Here is a 21,503-nt window from a genome sequence, read left to right as displayed (position 1 = left end):
TGGCTAGAAAAAGTGACATTTGCTCTCACACAAAGGTGCTGTTGAACTAAAGCCTATTATTAGTTGAGCATAGAGCTTTCAGCTGATAGAGAAGAAAAGGACTAATTTGACCGATCATGATTTCATCTTCATTGGTTTCTAAATGTTTGCTTCTTGTTCAATTGTCCATTCAACTCATGGCATGAATGTTTACTGTAGTTGTGATTTATAATTAAGTTAATCTTCGATCTTGTAAAAGTTGTTTTGATATCACAGAAGAGAATTGAAGCTCCAAAATTCTAAAGCAAAATCACAGGAACGATAATGCTACTAGCTCTCAAAACTTTGACGTGACCGCCAACTCACAACATTTTAAAATAGGCATAAATTAAAAATAAATGATAAATAAAACATCGTCGCATTATTTGTGAACATAATTTGACAAATGTAGTGTGTTCGTTTTAAGATATGTATAATCATATTGCATGATAATTATTAATAAACAAAATGGTGGGAGTGTGCCATTTTCTAGATTCCGGCTGCGGGATCTTGGAGTTGCAGCCATGCACGGGACTATTATTAGTTGCGTCCCTTTTATTGGGATTAAATGTTTAATTAGTGAATTTGGATCACTTTTATACATAAACTAATTGCGCATGTATTAATATATTGTAGATTGTCAAGCTTAGTCTGCTTATCAAAGTGTTTTTCTTCATCTAAAAACCACGATCTAACATAATGTGAACTCCTAGGGTTATATTTGTATATTATGAGTTACAAAGTCAATTGTCAGGTGCAGTTAGTTAAATCCTTATATTGAGTAAATCTTAATCGAAGAGTGGATGGTCTAATAGAAAATGTAGAAATCGAGCTTTTTATATGCATTTGGAACATAAAACACTGACCACATACCTACAAGACCCCAGCAGCTGAGTTACTATGTATACTGAGTTGTTATATCGGCTAGTTCATCCTTGTCTAGTAAGTTATAATTTAAAGAAAAATGAATCCTCCCTCAAATTACCTTGAACATTATTTAGTACGAATAGTGTTACTGGCCACTTCATCTAGCATAAGGACTAGTAGTTGTTTGCTTTCAAAAAATGGTAGCTAAATGGCTAAAGTCCATTTGTGAGGGTTCTCTTTGATTAAGTCAAGTTATCCAAGCAAAACCCTGTTTGGCCATAGTTGGACATATTTTATATATATATGCCCTTTATGCAAAGGGATCTTCATTGTTTTTAAAACAATGGGTATATGTAGATAATTGATTAAAGAAACTAACACATCTGAAATTGTAATAATAGACAATTACGAGTAACTATTTTCAAAGAAAATGTCAAGTACTTAATATCTATTTAAACAACTGAAACTATGTGCGTGTACAAAGTACTTTTGGATTGCACATTTTCTTATCTAGGTTGAAATTGCATCTCCGTAGCTCAGAAGCATGTAAAGATAGATGAAAAATTCCATCAAAGTTCTGAACTATATTTCTTGATCAGTAATCCGCTCTCATTCACTGTCTAATGCCATCCATTAACCAAACCCAAACCCTGAAATATTTGTATATTATATACATGGGCTTGATGCGTTTGTGGAAGGTCGCCCCTCTAGGCTTGTTTCAACAAGGCTCTGAATGTCGGGCCCAGAAACTAAACTTTGCAAAATTTATTCCTAGACTTGATATGCAATCAAACGAATTTGGCTCCTCTCAAAATCTTGTTGTCCAGAGCTTAAAAATTAAAAAATTTGGGTCCTTATTTGTGTGGAAGAGAGATCAAAGCTTTTGATCTGTGTGAAGTAGGCCAATAGAATGAGTTAATGAAGGCCGACATATTCAATTTTAGTAGTCTAGATTACCTAGTCTTTGACCGAAGGACAATACAATCTGAAAAAGATCTTGTCCCAATCAAACAAAGAGCTCATAAGATCCTTTGTGAAAGATGGAGGCGAAATTTTTGTGAAAGATAGTTTACCTCACAATCCCATTTCTTTTGCAACACTAGAAATGAATATTTCAGGCCATATATGTTAGCTTTTCTTATGAAATTGAATTCTCTATATATTAAAGGTAAGATACAAGAAAACTACTTCATGTCTAATTAACTATATGCTAAAATCTCTTTCATATGTTACCTCTAATAAACTAACTGTTTTGTATTAGTTTGATCACACTATAAATCTTATTGCATTTGTAGCATGTACACATACCACTCATTGCTAATTCCACATTTTCTCTGTGAATGACATACTTTTACTTTGTAAATATTGGAGGAAACTAAAGGATTAATGCCCTCATACCAAAAATTTGGTCACGTACAAGCCTCATCAGATGATTCGACTGCAGGTCCAAACCCGTCTCCTTCTGACCTTTGTCTTCCTCGCTAGATGATTCAATTGCAAGTCTAAGCCTATCCTCATATCCATCCCTACTATCAGGTTCTACTTGTGAAGCAATATCACCAATGCCATCTTAAAGGATAGCTCCAATTCTTTGTAGAATTATCAGAGAGATGGGCCATACGGCCCACTTCTAACAACGTGGAGCCAATGGGACTCACCCTACATGCAGGGCCAAGGAACCCACCATCATCGTGGGGCCAAGGGGACCCACCCATCACATGGCAGTACGGTATGAGCTCTCCTAACGACAACCACGTGGAGCCAAAGGGACTCATCCTACACGCGGGGCCAAGGAGCCCACCATCATCGCGTGGGGCCAAGGGGACCCATCCATCACGTGGTAGTACAGTACGGACCCGCTTCCTAACTTTGATACCATGTAGAATTATTAGAGAGACAGGCCATACGACCCACTTCCAACAACACCCACAATCCGTCAGGTGTGGGGTTTTATCACAAAAGGCCTTGGTATTAGTTGGAGTGGGATTAGGGTTTAAACTTTTCTTTTGTCATTGATACGGTCGATGTGGGACATTTCAACATTCTTAATCTTGGGATGCTTGGTTGGCAGCTTCTAAGGTTGGTGATTTGAGAATTGTGTTTCATTTACTGCCTTTAACTGAATCCTTATATTGCAAACCGAAAAAATTCACATGTTGTTTAAATGTATTTTTCTTGCATACCAAATATAAAAGTTGTCAATGAATTTATACTAATGATTGAATCGATTTCATTCGGGGTGAATATATGCATTGTAGTATGTTTCATTAATTCTAGTTGTTTTCAGTATATCTTGTGGTTATAGTCAAGTATTTACCAAGATTATTCATATTGCACACACACATATTGCACGATTTAGGGCTGGTTTGGTATTGTTGTGCTTTGAAAAAAATCTTCTGTGAGAATAAGCGATTGTGTTGTGAGAATAAGCGGTTGTGAAATAAATCAGCAAAGTGTTTGGTAAACTTTTTTGTAAAAGTTCTTTTGGAAAAAAAAGCAGTATGATAGTGTTTGGTAAACTTTTATGTAAAACAACTGTGACTGTGTGAAATGACCAAAAATGATATAATACTAGATGTGCTATTAATTTAATTTTCTTAACAAATAAAAGTGAATTACTAAATATACTTTATTTTTAGAAGAAAATTATTTATAAACTTTATCTTAAATATTAATTAGTATGACAAACTATTTCAATTGAAATATTTTAGACTGAATAACTAGGATTCATTAGTACAATATTGTTAATGTATTTGAAAGTAGTCTAATTAGATGCATTCATCAAACTTGTTGCTATTCTATTTCTTAATGTCTCTATCTCATGTGATCCTTCAACTTGATAATTTTGATATTCATCATCATCATCATCACTATTATCGCTCTTTTCACAAAAGTCCCTAGGGTCATCAAAATGATGATCACGTTCAGAATACCTCCGTATTTAGTTATGAAGAGCCATTGTAGCAATGACAATCTTCACTTGCTTATTGAACGGGTAATTAGGCATATCCCTTAAAATTGCCCATCTTTTCTTCGATACCCCAAAAGTTCGTTCAATGATGCTCCTAAGAGAAGAACCGTTGTGGTTGAATACCTCTTTATGACCCGTTGGTATATGTCTGTGGTTGAATACCTCCTAAGAGAAAAATACCAACATCAAAAGATAGCATACTAAAATAAATTAGCAATTCTTAAATCCTCAAAAAGGAAACAGCCCTAATTTCTCCACGACATGGTGCTGTTTTTGGTCTAGTAATGCTGCATACATGGAAAATTTCAGCTCAAAAGTAAACATCCAAGAAAATCAAATCCCCATTTATTAAAGTTATGCAAAGGAAACAACGACTAATGAAGATTTGGGAAATTCCAATTTTCTTGAATGAAGCATCTCATGTGAATGACAAACTCAGATCTTGGTAAGAAACAATAATCTTACTAAAGGCAAAGAAAAAAGAAGGATAACGTGTGCCAATATTATAGGTGGTCTAAGGAAATGATGAATTGCATTGCGATAAATCTCGGGATTGCTCATTGTCCACCATCCCTACCTCAAACTCAAATAGAGAGAGGCACCACATGGGATATAATTTTGATATCAGCATTCAACTGAACTTCTAGAATCCCAAAAAAAATATCCTAAATTTGCTAAAAATACCCGAAACAATGTGTACAATGCAGTCCAAATTTTTCAGTCAATTGCCATTCAATCAATTCAAACCGAGGAATAGGCAACATAGTTTTGATTAAAACCAGTCAATTGAAGTATGCAACATGTAAAAAACAAAGGAAGTATAGCAAGTGAGGCAATACAACAACAACAAAAAAGTATCGGCGCGGAATTGATCAAACCAGCCAATTGAAGTAGCAACATGCAAATTCAATGTCAATACAAACATATAATTTTCCAATTCTGTCAACATATCAAGACCCAAAACAGCAAAACAAACACAACCCAATTTACCAAACGACCCAAATATACAAAAGTAAATGTAAATTTTCAACTATTTTGACCAAATGAATGACTTTCCAATTTCCATCCTAATTTCATCAATTTCTCAGTAAACAAACATGCAAAAAAATATAATCAGCAGCCAATTCAACAATTAACAAACGAATTATAGAGAATCAACTAAGAAATCAGCCTATAAAGTGATGGAGAAAACGAGAGAGAAATCTCACAGGTCTGAGAGAAAGTGAGAGCGCGCGCGATTGGTTGGATTGGAGACGAACCGCTCAGAGAGAGAGATCTCAAAGGAGTTGCAGTGAGGGGCAATAAACGTTTGGGTGAAGATGATTGAAATGAAACCACGATTTTCAGAGGGAAAAGAGAGGAGCGCATAGATTGAAAACTATGTGGGCTGAAAACATGAAGCCAAATAAGAAGCAGAGCAAAGCTTTATAAGAAATTATCCCTTACCTAAAGCCAAATCAGACGCAGACCTTCTGAAAAAATGAATAGAGAAGTAATCAAACTTCTTTCTCAATTTTTCTTGTTTCCTCCACAAGCCCTAATTTTTTCCCCAATTAATTTTTTCCACCAACCATATCACCTTCCCCAATTAATTATCTCCCCACCCTCCATCCCCAGTTGTTTTTCCAGACACCCATACCCTCATCCCTTTGCTCTTCCCACCCCTCCATCCCTTGTTGTTTTTCCCGATACGCATCCCCAAATTGAAAAATCCAAACAAATAAATAACAAATTTTTACAAGAGAAGCTTACTAAGGGAACCTGGAGAAACCTGGAGAACGAAAGAACGAGAGAGATCGTTGGTTTTTGGAACGAGAGAATGAGAGAACGAAAGAGTGGTCTGGGGTTCGGGTATGCGAGAGCTGAAGGCGAGAGGGAAGGGAGAGCAATTTTTGGTTATTGAAAAATTCATTAAACGCACCACTGTTCACCCGTGTTTTCTAAAATAGGTTGTTTTTGGAAGCTGCTATTTGCAGCTTCAGGGCTGCTTCAAGTTTTGGGCTTCTTTTCACCCCAAACTTTGAAAGAAAGCTGTTTTTGAAAGTTTACCAAACACCAAAACCCTCCCAGCTTTTTTTTTTTTATCACCTCAATCCCAAACTACACCTTCGTCTATCAGAAATACTTTATTTTGTTAGAGACATCCCTCTATCTCAGAAAAATCAATCAAACAACTAAATGCAAATGAACGAAACATGAATAGAACCATATCTCTGGTACCAGCGCAACTACTTTTCTTCAATAAAAGAGAACAATATTTGATTACAATTACACGGATCTGATTAAGGCATGATTTGGTACTGAGGTGATTCTGAAAAAAGCTGGTATCAAAAAAAGTTGGGAGCTGTTTTTGTGTTTGGTAAACATTCAACTTCAGCTTTTTTTTCACAGTTTTGGATGAAAAAAAGCCAAAAACAAGAAGCTGCAAAACCCAGCTTTGAAAACCGGCTTTTTTCACATCTGTTTTACATAAAAGTTTACCAAACACTACAATACTGCTTTTTTTTTTCAAAAACACTTTTACAAAAAAGTTTACCAAACACTCTGCTGCTTATTCTCACAGCATAGTAGAAGTAGCTTTTTTTCAAAACGGAGTAATACCAAACCAACCCTAAATTTCTCTCTTAAGTCATACAACCAGCTCTGGTTTTAAGCATTAGAAGTTTGGGACTACAAAAAGAATATAAACAACTTAAATTGTTCACTAAATGATAATTCTTTGTCCAACTCTCAAAACCCCAGCAATATTGATTCTTGAAGGCTAATATAGTAATATGCCTCAATATTTAGTGAAAATACATTTCCACTTTTTCATTATTCCTAAAGGCAAAGAGTAATGCGAAGATAGCCCAAATTCCACATCATAGAAAGGCACGACCAGAGTAAAGAGAGTAGTCTAGGGTTTAGCTTATATACTAGCTCGGATAACCAAAATAATATATCCGATTGTCATTTTAGAATCTCTAGTACTTTTCAATTTACCCTTCAAATGCAGAGTAAGTGGTTAAGATAGTACCCCGAATGCATGGGCAACTTGTTGGTGTCAAAACCATGACGGAGTCCGAATTGGATTTAACATGTATTTTTCTCAAATGTTGATTTCAGTATCAGTATCATGGAATGGCTCGAGAAAAAGAGAGAATATGTGTGCTATTATTCGAGGCTGCCAACCGACAGTGTTTGTGTTTAAATGCATGAGAAAGTTGCGCATCGACTTCTTAACTAAATGATTATGCACCGAGTGGGATGCTAATTTAGATAAGTTCTTTTTTATGCCTCGAGCGAACAAGGACTTAAAATTCAATTTAACTTTTCTGTTTTTACCTCAAATGCAAACAAAAAGTATTGGAAACTAATAAGGAAAAAGAAAAAAAAAACATAATGTAATCATTTCATGGAGTCAAGATTACAAACATTTATAAAAGTCGAATCTAGGCCGATGAGCCGAGCTACATGACTAGAAATGTAAATTTGACTGAAAATGTAAAGAAGTCAGTAAAACTATTGCAAGATTCAGGCTATGAAGGGTGAGATAATGCTAGAGGAGTCCACTGAGATTAGTGGTATCAAATTGGACTCAGTATAGAACATATGCCTCAGTAAGGAAATCAACGTGATCAGAATGTCATATCAATCAAATCATACCACGGTGTCACAAAGATATAAGAGTTTTAGATCTTAGGGAACGTAGGTAGTGTTTGCTTTGAATTAAGGCTTTGAGGTTGTAGCTGGAGAGCTAATGGTTTGTTGAAGAGCCATTGGGTTTGTATTGAAAAACAATTGAGTTGATTGAAGAACCACTTAAGGTTTTGTTTAATCGTAGAGATTGAGTTTGACAAAGGTCGTGAGCTTAAGACCTCTAGTTCTACTTATAGCGAAGAAGTTGGTCATTTGGCATGACAGTGACTATAATTCTTGGTATGTGGCCCTCAGTTGTGTTTTATGGTGGTTTGCACGATCGCAGTGATGGTATTAGCGTGTCATATGACGTGTAGGTCGACATTTAAGGAAGCGAGATATTTCCTGGGTAGGTCGTCTACAAGGCAAATGCACTTGAGGGGGGGAATCTGTCTGTGCCCTCGGACGAGTTAAAGTGGAATGAGTTGGTCGTCCTAGACCCAAGATATGATCCTCAATTGGGTTTCGAAGGTGGATAAGAGTTGTGCAATTTTGTGTAGATAATAGTAGTTTGGCTCCATAGTAGGCCTTATTTTTATTTGTAGCCTAAACACAGCTGCCATGAACACTCTTAAATTCAAATTTTTAGCAATTTTTTTATTTTGATTTAATGGTTCGATTGCTTTTTCTTTTTTAAATCAAATGTAAAAAAGATCCAACATCTGAAATTTAGATCCAAAGGTCAAAATAATATAATAATTAGAATAGATCCAGTGTAAAAAATTATCCCACACTTTATATGTACCCATTCATTTGTTCGGTTCATTGAGTGATTGGTTGGTTTCTATATTGAAATTTGATTGGTTTGGTAGGTTGAGTTGTTGATTGATGTTATTTGTTCGATATTGAAAATTGTTGGAATTTTTTTTTTTTTTTTCTAAGTTAAAACATTCAAAAATTGAATTAGGATCACACAAAGAAACTAAATCCTTGCCCAAAAAAATTAGCATTAAACAGTTTCACAACAATTAATTTAATTTAGGTATTTGAGGGTTGGTGAAATTTACTGTTCACATATATGAATTATGTTCTTTGGTGGACCTGAATATTTGAATTTAGGTCCATGGGCTTGCGTTGGTCTAACAACACAATTATGTAATTGCATTGGTGATACCCACCAAACATGTTAGGTGATGAAAATGGCTTTCCCTGGTAAATAAATTAAACAGCATCATCAATCAAGACTAAAGCCACATAAACATACTATTTATTAATGTCAACGGGGGAGAAGGCCTCAAGCCCACTACTGCTTCTGCTTGACCCGACTCACAATCGCTGTCAGCATTCTCACATTCCTAACTTATGATGATCATGCTCCCAAGAAACAAATTAAAAAAGGGAATTCCTAATTCGACAAAATTAAAATACAGATTTGGATATGATTTCAGCATGCAAGTGCTTTCAAGAAGCTGCAGCATTATTTGCTTCCTTATAGTACGTGTAGTCTTCTTCACCTCTTGTAGTCCCTTTCCTCCAGTGTTTATAGTATATGTACTGCAAAATTATCTGTTGTTATGCTTGTCAAGGGATATCATTAAATCATATGTATCATACTTACAGTTACCAATCACATTGTTGGCCACATTTCTCACATTTCACATATGTAAAAGATGAGAGAACAAAGTAATCGGTAAGTATAGTAAGTACAGTAATTACTAAATGTAACATAAAGTTGGGACTATTATAACACATGCTTTTACCTGTCATATTCACCGATCACATCTGATCACATTCCTCACATTTCACTTACGTTAAAGATGTGCCAACAAAATTATCAGTAAATATCATAGATGTTGTAATTACTAAATGTATCATAAAGTTGAACTGTTTAATATGCATGAGGACTAGCAAAGGATACAAATAAGTCAAGTGCCACACAAACTGCAGCATCGAGTAACCATGGCATGTTGGCTTTAATGCTGTCCCACTTGGTAGTTCTTACAAGTATGCTGCAAATTGGAATATTCAAAAAAATTAATTGAGAAGCATGAGGAAATGGAGATAAGAAGATGATAAGAGTAGAGAGAGTACTGCATACCTTCCCACATAAGTGACATTTGCGATCAGTGCAAAGACGAACATTAGAGGATTCAATCCCTGTACGTACAGAACCAATAGTTTTAAACAGCTGGATTATATACTGATCATATGTAATTAAATACAATTACAAAAGGAATCAAAAAGTAAAGAATTACCTCCACACTTCCTCTTTTAACCTGGCCAATGTAAATCACACAGCGACTAAGTTAGGAACGTCCAAAACAAAATCGATAAATAGGGTAAAATAAACGTTTTGATAGCGGCAGAGATACGAATGAATAAAAAACAGTAAGAAGTGCATCTCCTTTATATATCAGCTGCCTATTTAATTCAATGGCTAAGGATAACTCCTTAATTAGTAAAATATATACGCACATTTAACCAAATCTGAGGGAGTCGACCGCCCATGTATATAGCAGCCATTAGCCAGCCCAGCCATTGACCAAAGGTACTATGCTCAACTGAGTGTTCCTGTACAAACACTATATATATATGAAGACTATTTTGGATGAAAAAAATGTTCTCGTCGGATTTTTAAACAACATAACAGTGTAAATCTAGACTAATTAAGGATCATGTGAATTTTCACATGAGCGGTATTAATAGATAAATATAGTTCGTGTGACCACCAATCATACCTGCAAGAGTTTCCTCCCAGTTACTCCCAGGTACACTTGTGCCAAACCCTTTGTTTGTGAAGGCAAGTTAAGTGATGTTGCTAGAAATGTTCCGTACCCTGCCTGGAATTATAGTACACAAAGTGGTGAGCAAATCAAAACAATATAGTATAGGAAACACTTGTTAATTAATTATGTTTTGCAATTTTTTAAAGAGTAGAACTACATATATATATATAGATATGTCAACTCGTCATTACTAACCGATGTGACACAAAACGTAACAATTGTTATTAAAGGTGAACAGTTTTAGGCAATGTATAAAATGACCATAAGTCGGAAACTAGATTTGTGAGGCTCACCAATCTTGGGATTGACCTAGGCTGGGTAACAGAGTTCTTGTTAGATGTAACCGGAGCTGACTCATCCTCAGAAGATGAGTCACTGTCTATTGTCATTGCAGAAGGGCCACTTCTAGCTGCCCTCATATACGATCGAAACGGTGGAGTACCACTGCCAGCCAAAGATCTCGCTGACCTGTAAAAATTAATTAACAAGAATCTCAGTTTTATCAATCAAGTTAAGATACATCATAATTATGGAACATATATCTGTGGAAGTTGTAGGAGGTTACATACGTATAGTAGAACTCCCTTCTAGGAGTGGCTTTGGGTGAAGCACTTGGTGTTGGAATGCCTGAATCAGCCAACTTTGGATTCAATGGTTTTTTATTCTCTTCTTCATCCTAATTACATGATAATTGATCATTAGACCCTCGTATTACCCAGCCGGCCGGCTTCAGTTAATAACAATAATTCAGAAAATAATTGATGGATTGAGAGGCCAAAAATTAAAATTGAAATGGATGTTGTACCTTCTGTCTTGCTGTGATATTTCGGCATTTCCACCATGTATAGATGTAGTCATAGTACACACTTTGCAACACTAATACTATAGTACTTGCTGTGTAGAGCTATTAATTAAAGAAAAATAAAAGAGCATGTCATAAACTAAAGTTTTTTAAAAAGCGACATTACTAATATAAGGAGAGAGTTTAAACTTGAAATGTGGTGGATTGAAAAAAAAAAAAAAAAAAACAAACAAACAAACAAACAAACCTAGCCACCATAGTAATCCTTCACTCCATAAAACTAAAATTCTCATTCACAAAATTAAAGTAATTAATGACCTACTTAATGCCCACTCCTCTAAATTGATGGGAATTATTTGGACCTAAATTGATGGAAGTAATTTGGACCTAAATTGATGGTATTAATTTGGACAAATATTATAAAAAATAAAAAAAAACTAGGTCCTACTATAGATTCGGACATGGGCCTAAAGTGTGGTGAAATTTAACTTTATCATTTACTGCTACAACTGCAATTGCAAAGAAAAACAAATATATATAGAAACGAAACCCAAAGTTTTTGGAGATGCAATTACCAGAGCTGTGTACAACTGGGTCGGCAACTGCATCAAAAAAATGGCTACAATTAAAATATTTTACACCCGAAATTTAACAAAGTTAACGGAAAAAAAAATTTGACAGTATATGGTGGAGACCCTGTCATGCATCAAGATAAAGATAATGGTTTTAACCACAGCCAATCACCCACTGATGGTTTTCTGGACCACCAGACTAACAAACAACATAACTATGGCAGATAGAAAGACAATATATAGCAATTTGCTGGGTTAACTCACCGTTGCTGGTTCCAGAAAACAACCCAATAAATTAAACACATCCCTGCATGAAACCCAAAAAAAATAAATTTAATTAATTAATTAATTTTTAATAACATATTAGATAACTTTAAACCACCTTTTTCTATTTAGGGAAGAGGGAGATTTGAGCACTGAGAAATGAAATATTACTGGACTAAGAGTTAGTCGTCAGTCAAAAACTAACCCGGCGACCCAAGTGCAAAGGAAGGCGAGGGAGACTCCGTGGCTGGACTTGGTGTGAAAGTTTGTGATGATTTGAGGAACTTCAGCCACCCCCCAACACACCAAGCTGATCAGACCAAAAACAAACGAGATGTCATCGTTCAGATTGCAAAGGCAATCCTTGAAATACTTCTGAACCCAACGCGCGCAGGGTTTGTTCTCCGCCACACAATAAGAGAGAGGCATTCTCTCCGGCCGTCACTGAGTGGCTGCTGAGTCTTGTTTTGTTGGTGGTTTTTCAAATATGCAAAGCTGATGAAAATGGTTTTTTTTTTTTTCGAGAGAGAGAGAGAGAGAGGCAGCAATACTTATGAAGTAAAAAACACAACACAAGACAACGTATTACAGAGGAAGTGAGGAATCATATAGAAGCCTGGAGTATCCCCTAAAAAGTCTTGTCCGTTTATTGGGTCAAATTGTAAATACGTAAAATAGGGCAATGCTAAACACGTGGCATGCCTAGTTTTTAGCCTGATGTACTCAGAAGTATATGTGTCTGTTTGTTGGTGGAAAAGAAAATAGTATGCAGGGTGGGGGAGTGTATGGTGGTGAGCATATTTTATATAGGCTAATGCTATAGAGATTAAATTTATCAACAAAGTTTTGAAAACTAAATGACATAAAAATTGATAATTGATTTATTACTTAAACGTTGATAAACATGATTCTTCCTATTAGTGACATATTATTTAGTTTGCAAATTTAGTCTCTCATTATGCTTCTATATAATACCATATGATGTTTTTTATTTGCCTAGGAAATATTAATTAATCTTATATATAAAGCCGGTAGGGCTTTTGAATAGTGATTTTTTGGGTCACAAGCTTCACATAAAAAAGTGGACAGAAATACCTCTCAAACAAAAAACTTCAAAAATAGTCCAAAATATTGCATCATGTCAGGAATATTTTGATCATTTTAAAAGTGTTTTTAAATAATTAATTTTTTTGTATAGTTTTTTTCTATTTTGTTTTATAATTAGTATCTCACAATAACCTTGCAATAATGTGATTCAATCTGTTGCTCATTAAATATTATTTTCTCTATTTTTAAACACGTTTAAAACATCTTAAAAGGCATGTAATGTCGGTAATAAAAAAAGTTTTTTGCACCTGCATAATAATGTGATTAAATTAGTTGTCAAATGATTTTTTTTTTTTTTGTTTTTTTTTTTTTTGGAACAAACGATATTATCTACACCAAGGAGGTGAGCTTAGCCTCACAATGAGCTAGCAATAATGTGATTCAATCAATTAATTATTAAATATTATTTTCTCTATTCTTAACGTAAATTCAATATACGCCTATTTTATTATGTGAATTCAACTACTTTGATTGGTTTATGAGGGTTTCTTCTAGCATGATATAAGATTATTCATTTAATTCAAATATTTGGCTTTCCTTTTGTCAATTTATGCATATAAGTACATTTAAAACGTATAAGTCGCACGTAGCGCATCGTAATTAAAAAAAGTATCTTCTGCACGTGTGAGCGCGTGCATGAAGGCTAGTATCAATAAAAGAGAGCTCTGAAAAGTTCACACTGGTAAAGCGTTCCCATATGAGTAGTTGAAATGGACAAAAATATAGGCAAAAATGTTTCTTAGAAAGGCTCGAATACTTTATATGTGCTATTGCTTCTAAAAAAATTGCTTCAGGTGTTAAATAAGTGAAAGGTTTTAGGTTTAAATGTTTCTAGTGATATTTTATTTCATTTATAAGTAAGAAATTTTAGATTTGATTCTCATCAAAGATGAATTTGAATAAAATTACTATAACTAGTCTATTGTAAGACTTAGCCTCCTAAACGCTAAAAGTGTTTATGGAAAATTTTTATACAAATGTTTGTTTTTGAAGTATTTTTTTTAAAAAGTTGTTGAAGTACTTCCAGATGAAAGCACATGGGAGATGCTACTTTCAGAAAGCCCTTAAGTGCATACTTCAGTTAGAAATTTCTAAATTTTTCTATGAAATATTATTATAAACGTTTTTGGTGATATAAAAGTATTTTCAAATAAATCCTACCATTCTCAAATAGGTACTTGATTTATGGATAAAATTAACTTAATTAGGAATTTTAAATTTTGAACGCAAGATAAATTGGGAATAAAAAAAAATTAATAGAGAAGTCATATCTTCAACGGTTTAATTTTGTTTCTCTCTAGTGAATATTGATTAATCATTCCCCCCCCCCCCCCCCCCCCTTTTTAAAGAAATTAAAGATCTTTGAATTATATATTATATTCAAACAACAATCTTAAAATTAAACTGCCTTTAAGAATATAAATTTAGGAATCCCTCATGAATGCGAATCTTTATTTCATATGCCTCCCCTCATGCTTGCATAGCTAGCTGGAACTGACATGAATTGACTCTCGAGCTAACTTAGTACTAGAAAAGTTCAATAATGCAGATGGGTGCAAAGGAATAGGATGTTCTCCGGATCTTCTTTGTGGAGATCTAAAGAATCAATCAAACGTATCCATTTATCATACATCGTACGATTATAAATTATTTTAAATTTAAATATAAATAGAATCTAACGAAAACTGACTGAACGATATACGATGAACATATATAATTAATTGATCCCCGGATTCCCATAAAGAGGATCCGGAGAGGATCCTTGTCCGGGTGCAAAGATGTCAAGAATATGTCAACATTCTTCAATCAAAGATCAGCTGGTATATATATGGGTTTCTCTTTTTCGTTTCACCGCTTACAAATTTTTATGATATTTTATTTATTTATTACTTGCATGTAGCATGTCTCTTTGATACTAACCTTGTTTGTTTATTAAGTTTAGATCAAAGATAAGCGATATTAGAAAACGATGTGTGACAGTAAGAGTCGTAGAGTGGAAAGAAAAGTAAGAATGATTTTAAGAAAGATATCGAAATAACATGGTTACATTTTGGGGAATGCAAAAAGGGTTCCAGCAGAATAAAAAAGAAAATGATTCTAAACTACTGTTAGTTTTTTAACGACAACGACATATTTTTATCATTAAAGGGAGATTCACTCTGAATAGAAACAATCAAACTTGCCTAAAACGAATAATTAAACAAAAAACAACACAACTTCTGCAGATCGACTCATTTTAATGTTCTTTTCTTTTCCTCGTCTCCTTCACAATTTTTTTTTTTCCATATTTTTCCCATCTTTTATTTTAAAAATAGAAAGTAAACAATATATAAAAGCACTATCAAATTGATTCTAGATCAAACTTGCTGATGCATTTGGAAATATTCGATTAAATCGCATGCTTCAAAATTCAAATTTGAGTTATTTATTTATTTATTTATTTTTCTAATCTAAGTATGCTTTAAAAGCTAGTTAAGTCATCCACTAGGAATGTAATAATAATAATAATAATAATATTCATGATCCGCTCTCTTTTGTTTGAGCTGTTATCTTTGCACTGCACCAATTCCTATCGATCGTGGTATCAAAGAAATATATAGTAGAATATCCTACTCCACCTTCGTGCAAGTTGCAAACTGCTTTTGAAGTGATAAGATTATGAATATTGCGTACAGATAAATATAGTTGATGGACATGACATTGAAGAAGATTAAAATTTAATAAAAATTTGATGTTAGATTGGATATTGATTTTAGTCTTTTAATGTGTACTTAATTCAAATTTATATTATATTTTTGTTTTAATATTTAATAGATATCTTATTTAATGTCATTACATTAAAATTAAAATTATTTATTATTTTACACATATTAATTCATTATATTTATTTTACTTCCTCTAATTAGTGTACCTAAACGTCCGTATCATAATATATTTTACTAAGTTAGTGTACTAAAATGTCCATACCTAAATATATTGTAGTAAATTAGTGGCACATACGAAAATATGCAAAAACATAAGCGTACCAAAAAATTCCGTACCTAAATATATGATATTAAACTAGTGTACCGAAATGTCGGTACCTAAATATATTATAATAAACTAGTGTATCGAAATGTCAGTACCTAAACATATTATACTAACCTAGTATATCGAAATGTTCGTACCTAAATATATTATAATGAATTAGTGATACATAAGAAAATATGCAAAAACATGTGTACCGAAAAATCTTTACGAAAATATTTTTTTATATAAGATACTTACCATAATGAGAATTAAAATTGGTAATATTTTCATAAAATTTAATTTATGAACACCATAAAATTATAACTAAAAAAGAGGGACATTTAATATGGTGGCATTAAATAAAGTCTAGGGACTAAAATCAATTTTTAATCTTGTATAAGATATTTTTCTAAACTTCATCCTATTTAAAGATTAAAATCTAGTTTTCCAAAAAAAAAAAGTAAGATAAAAATACGTATAGTTATATCACGTACAAAGGAGATAATTAGTTCAAAAATTGAAAATGCAACAACTTTTTTGGTGTATCTAACATTAGTCGGATAAATTTATTTTATAGATTATTTATAGAAAATTACCTATATTTTTATTGGTGTTTCAATTTTTACTTTGCGTTCCCGTAATAATCACTAAACTGTAACTCTGCGCGCAGAAACTGTTGAAAAATTGATTTATCTTCAGCTTTTTTTCTTGCTTATATATGTAAAATAGCATATACCGACTAATTTCTTGATTTGGAAACAACACATCCATACATTAAGCGCATCCAAAATAATAACCACTGTGAATCAAACCCAAAATAAGGGCCAAATTCAATGCGCAATGCAGACAACAAAGCAACAGCAAACAAAACAGCAGATAGATTGGCCAAATACATACCCAATAATTTACTCGAACCTAGCCTCCATATTCATCCAGGTTCATCCATTTTACTTCTTCCTTATTTTTCGTTCCTATTACAAAAAAACCTTTATGTTGCCCTGGTCCACCTCATCAAATTTTATGACAGGGAGGCAGTGATGGTAATTCAGATAAGCAAGCAATAAAGTTAGTAACAGCCCCTTTTACCTTTTCATCATTTGTGTCTTTCATTTCATGTTAAAAAACAATACTAAAAAGGCCAAAAAAAAAAAATGTAATGGAAAAAGAAAACGGAGGGAAGGAAAATTTTTAAATAAATATCAAACAGCTGCGTAGATGAGAATAACCCTTTGAAATCTGAACCTTAAAGCAGAGGAAAACGATCAAAAGGAACGGCGACGGTGCGCTGCAACTTGTCTAATAATCATATCGCAAACGTGTGTCAATGTCATTTCGTTCTTATCCAATAGTACGTAGTGTGTTTGCATGTTGAGATAAAGTTTGAGTGTATGCTCGTACTCAATTGTACGTGTGTGTATTGATCGAAGAGTACGATATATATGATTGAGTTTAAGAGAGCTAGGGTTTGTAAAATTTGAGGTTAAGACGGCAACCGTACTAAGGTTTTGTTTGTACAAAAGTTGTGTATGACTGTTTAGGTCTCGTTTGGCAGCTCGGACTGTACTGACTATTTCTGTCGGATAGGATAAATAGTCATCGGATAGTGCTGACTAAATTAGTCGGGCGTTTGGTGCAGTATCGGATTAATGACCGTATTATTTATACTGTGTTTGGTACTGAACCAGATAGGACAAAAGAAAGAAAAAAAATTTAACAAATCTTTCTTTGTTTGTTGAACTTTTCTCATATTTATACCTATTGAAAACCACATAAATTTTCAAATAACAAAGAAAAATAGTAAATTTCATACATCAAATTCAAAATATTTTCCAATAACATAAAAGAAGGTTCACAAAAAACAACTACAATCGTTACGATATATAATCCAACCACATATCCAAGTTCATAAAATATACAAATGCAAGGTGGTTTCAGTAAGAAACAGTTTGTCCAAATAGCCAAAATATATGCATGCTACTTTTAACAAAATATATGCATGCTACAGCTTTTAACAAAATATATTGTTGTTGGTTTGAAATGTCAATTGGGGTTACTTTGTCTAAGTAACATGAGTACAAAGGCTTTTTTCATTGCACCATCCAAAGACAAGAATGTCCTCTCATTCTGTGGCTTTTCAAAAAGGATATTTAGTGCCTTGATTTGATCCTCGATAGACAAATTCATCTTTGACAATTCTAAAACAATCTCAGGTTTTGGATCCACTCCTTTCCCAAAAGCAACTTGTAAAACTTCACCCAACTTATCAACTGATTCAGAAAGCATTTCTTTAAATGCCACAGCAAGATCATTATCATTAGTAGATCTCTTCCTTTTCCAGGTACTTGAACTGCTGGACCGTCGAGCAACAGAGGGAGAACTAGTCTCCATCTCATCTTCATCTTCATTAATGTGCTCAGGCTCATTCATCATCTCAGTAGGAGTTGCAGCTCCTATTCCGGTTGCTCGGTCTTTCCCAAAAATAACATTCAATCTGTCATACAATGGAAACGATTTTCCTAGCCAGCCTTCTGCTTCTTTGTTAACCTGCAATGCGAAAACAAATCACACTATCCATAAAATACAAACAATCTTATTTTGTTCCCTTCAACCTATCTTGATATAATCAAGCATCCATTAATTTAATTAAGCTGTTATAATGAATGGGGCTAAAGGATATGGTTTGGTAGACACAATCATACTATTAAATTGTATGTAAAGGAACATGTTAAGTAATCAAATATGTAAAGTTAAATTCTAGTATTATGTTAGAGAATTACCTTTACGTAGGATTGCCATACTTCAGTGCTATCAACCTCAATACACTGTCGTACATCATTCCATGCAAAACTAGTTTTATTAACCATGTCATAAACTATTGCATAATCTTTTTTCCACCTCCTCATTTTGGACTCAATATGTGGAACTGCCTTTATATTGGCATTAGGACATTTTAAATTAATAGCTGTTTCAAACTGAGCCATTGTTCCGGGTTTGAAACAACCATTATCACATCACAAATTCTTAACAACTACCTCCTTAAGTATGGAGAGCAATGCATCTTCTTCATGTTGTTTCCAAACCCTTCTACTTCCTTTTGGTTGACTACTTTGTTCACTTTCCATTCCTACAATTATATATACAACATGTGGAACTGCCTTTATATTGGCATTAGGACATATAATCAATAATGCATATAATTAATAGTAAGTGATAAAAACCATAAGCAAATCATCACACTTTTTAAATAAATACATAACCAGGTCGCACTTTGTTCGAATGAAGTATCATAACCGAATACATAAGAAATCACTATTTGTTCAAATAACAAACCATAACCAAATCACAACATGCATATGTAAAAAAATTTAATCAAATCACACTTGTGCACGCCACTCATTGTACATATTCATAGCCAAAGTGTTTCTCCATGCAGTCTATTCTTGTGTAGGTTGAACACTCTTAATCATATCTTATCATCATCACTACTTTCAGATTCGTCCAAGTTTAGGATTTCATTTTCTATTGGATCAGCTGACATGTGCCTTCTAATAAGATTATGTAATAGGCAGCAGGCTGTCATAATCCTAAATTGTGTTTTAATTAGGAAAAATGATGGACCTCTTAAGATGCTCCAACACATCTTAAGTAGTCCAAAACATCTCTCAATGACATTTCTAGCTTGAGCATGTTTCATATTGACATACTCCTCATGATTAATCGGGAGTCTTCTATTTCTCCACTCCGAGATATGGCAACGCACTCCCCTATACGGTGCAAGGTATCCTGGACCATTTGTGTACCCACCATCCACAAGGTAGTAACACCCTAATACACAAAAAAATGTATATTACTATATATAAGAAAAATGAGGATTCAAATTACTAATATAAACAAATAATCTATTGTTCCCCGTGGGAACTTTTAATCCCGATGGTCTACTTATCGCATCTCGGAGTACTCTAGAATCAGATGCCGACCCTTCCCAACCTGGTTACACAAGTATAAAATTCATGTCCACATTACAGACTCCCAACATATTGGTCACAATCTCTCCCTTCCTTGATCGGTATCTTGGTTTATCTCACTTAGGGACATGAACGTTAATGTAAGTCCCATCCAATGCCCCCAAGCAATTCTAAAAAAAAATCATTAACATTAGTATGCCCAATATATTTAATTACATTAATTTTAGAAGTAATTTTTATAAAATATGAAGAATACCTCAAACCAACTCCATTTAGGATCTGGGTAGGCATTAGGAATGGGTTCTGGCACTTTCAAAAGTGTACCTTGTAGCCTTAACACTCCATGTAGAATGGAATTGAAATACCTACTTATGGTCTCCCCCGATCGACAAAACCTACTCCCAATTGTACAATTCTTGACATGATGTGCAAGTATATGCAAAAACATGCAAACTTGTTCTTCCATTGTCACTACACCATCCAATTTTACTCTACCGTGGTCATGAAGCATTTAACATAAATAATGGAACGTTCTTCTATCCATTCTAATTTGGTTCACACACTGAACATCATCATGCCCTATTATGCTATCTAAATAGGCTAACCTAACCATTCTCCTAACAAATGTGCGATTTCTAAGTGCAAGTTGTCGATTCCGCCTTCTAGCTGAATTATGATTCTTGATGAACCACATCATCAACCAAGTCACAATATTCAAGTACCACACGTTAACAATGAAGCATGCCACAATCTTTCTTTGATCCATGTCTAGTGAAAATATAAAATATCATTATTAGATAGTGGCAAAAAATTAAGTAACTGGAGCATGAATGCATAATAACACTGAAAACGGAAGGAAGCATGTTAATAAGTCCTACCAAAAAAATGTCATAGGCAGATAATAAATCCTATAGACTGTTGCGGTGATCATAAGGAAAAATTACAATGAAATCAAAAAGATGTCTTGACATTCATCAGTCAAGGAAGCATGTTACGAATCGAATTCAAAAACACACACTCTAAGGTAATTACTTTACAAACTGGAATAAATGCCAATCAACAATTCAACAACCCTAGTTCAAAATTTTTCTCACACACACACACAGAGGAATAAGGATTTCGTGCCCCACGGTATAATATATGTGTCCAATCTAGCAAACCTAGGGAGCCCCAAGCAACTTGCCTATTCTTTTCGCACACCTTTGAATGGAATAAGCTGCGCACGCTGCCCTTGGTTTTCTCTTGCATTGTAAGCGCGCGCGCGCACACACCCACACACAAACACAGAGAGAGAGAGAGAGACACACACACACACACACACTCTCTCTCTCTCTCTCTAAGGTAATTACTTTACAAACTAGAATAAATGCCAATCAACAATTCAACAACTCTAGTTTGAAATTTTTCACACACACACACATTCTAAGGTAATTACTTTACAAATTGGAATAAATGCCAATCAACAATTCAACAACCCTAGTTCGAAATTTTTCACACACACATACACACACTCATAGACAGAGA

At 33.9% G+C, this 21,503-nt stretch overlaps 2 protein-coding genes and 1 long non-coding RNA gene across 5 annotated transcripts; all 3 read right to left on the bottom strand.

The window, feature by feature from the left end:
* Positions 1 to 3,576: 3,576 nt before the first annotated feature.
* Positions 3,577 to 5,910, bottom strand: LOC137719998 (uncharacterized). 2 transcript variants are annotated; one of them, XR_015956378.1, is made up of 2 exons: positions 5,065 to 5,910; positions 3,577 to 4,021 (listed from the first exon to the last, which is right to left on the bottom strand). It is a non-coding gene; the product is annotated as an uncharacterized LOC137719998 (long non-coding RNA). The 2 variants fall into 2 exon arrangements; XR_015956377.1 differs by having other exon boundaries at positions 3,577 to 4,018.
* Positions 5,911 to 8,719: 2,809 nt separating this feature from the next.
* Positions 8,720 to 12,487, bottom strand: LOC137717398 (vacuolar lysine transporter YPQ1). Of its 2 annotated transcripts, XM_088685205.1 has the most exons (13): positions 12,104 to 12,487; positions 11,899 to 11,941; positions 11,638 to 11,664; positions 11,066 to 11,164; positions 10,830 to 10,936; positions 10,554 to 10,728; positions 10,213 to 10,314; positions 9,950 to 10,045; positions 9,730 to 9,750; positions 9,573 to 9,631; positions 9,393 to 9,483; positions 9,235 to 9,268; positions 8,720 to 9,028 (listed from the first exon to the last, which is right to left on the bottom strand). In XM_088685205.1, the coding sequence occupies exons 1-12, from the start codon at positions 12,325 to 12,327 to the stop codon at positions 9,251 to 9,253; spliced, it is 1,062 nt and encodes a 353-aa protein (XP_088541331.1). In that variant the 5' UTR covers positions 12,328 to 12,487; the 3' UTR covers positions 8,720 to 9,028; positions 9,235 to 9,250. The 2 variants fall into 2 exon arrangements, with proteins under 2 accessions (XP_088541331.1, XP_068312865.2); XM_068456764.2 differs by lacking the exon at positions 9,235 to 9,268 and having other exon boundaries at positions 8,720 to 9,040.
* A 5,375-nt stretch (positions 12,488 to 17,862) lies between these two features.
* Positions 17,863 to 19,172, bottom strand: LOC148690768 (uncharacterized). The gene is made up of 2 exons (XM_088686600.1): positions 18,792 to 19,172; positions 17,863 to 18,558 (listed from the first exon to the last, which is right to left on the bottom strand). Exons 1-2 carry the CDS (start codon positions 18,993 to 18,995, stop codon positions 18,055 to 18,057), a joined length of 708 nt encoding a protein of 235 aa, XP_088542726.1. The 5' UTR covers positions 18,996 to 19,172; the 3' UTR covers positions 17,863 to 18,054.
* Between the last annotated feature and the right edge of the window lie 2,331 nt (positions 19,173 to 21,503).

This window comes from Pyrus communis, chromosome 15, assembly GCF_041283825.1.
Source record: "Pyrus communis isolate YQ-2024b chromosome 15, ASM4128382v1, whole genome shotgun sequence".
In the NCBI taxonomy this organism is placed as follows: Eukaryota; Viridiplantae; Streptophyta; class Magnoliopsida; order Rosales; family Rosaceae; genus Pyrus; species Pyrus communis.
The sequence above is the reverse complement of the archived record's forward strand: the minus strand, read 5'-3'. Positions and strand labels throughout refer to the sequence as shown.

Excerpts from the sequence above, each read along its gene's own strand:
- LOC148690768 (XM_088686600.1), bottom strand. The coding sequence starts at position 18,995 with ATGGCTCAGTTTGAAACAGCTATTAATTTAAAATGTCCTAATGCCAAT. Across the intron at positions 18,559-18,791 it reads TATGGCAATCCTACGTAAAG|GTTAACAAAGAAGCAGAAGG; the intron begins GTAATTCTCTAA and ends TTCGCATTGCAG.
- LOC137717398 (XM_068456764.2), bottom strand. The coding sequence starts at position 12,327 with ATGCCTCTCTCTTATTGTGTGGCGGAGAACAAACCCTGCGCGCGTTGG. Across the intron at positions 10,937-11,065 it reads ATATCACAGCAAGACAGAAG|GATGAAGAAGAGAATAAAAA; the intron begins GTACAACATCCA and ends TCATGTAATTAG. Across the intron at positions 9,484-9,572 it reads AATGTCACTTATGTGGGAAG|CATACTTGTAAGAACTACCA; the intron begins GTATGCAGTACT and ends TCCAATTTGCAG.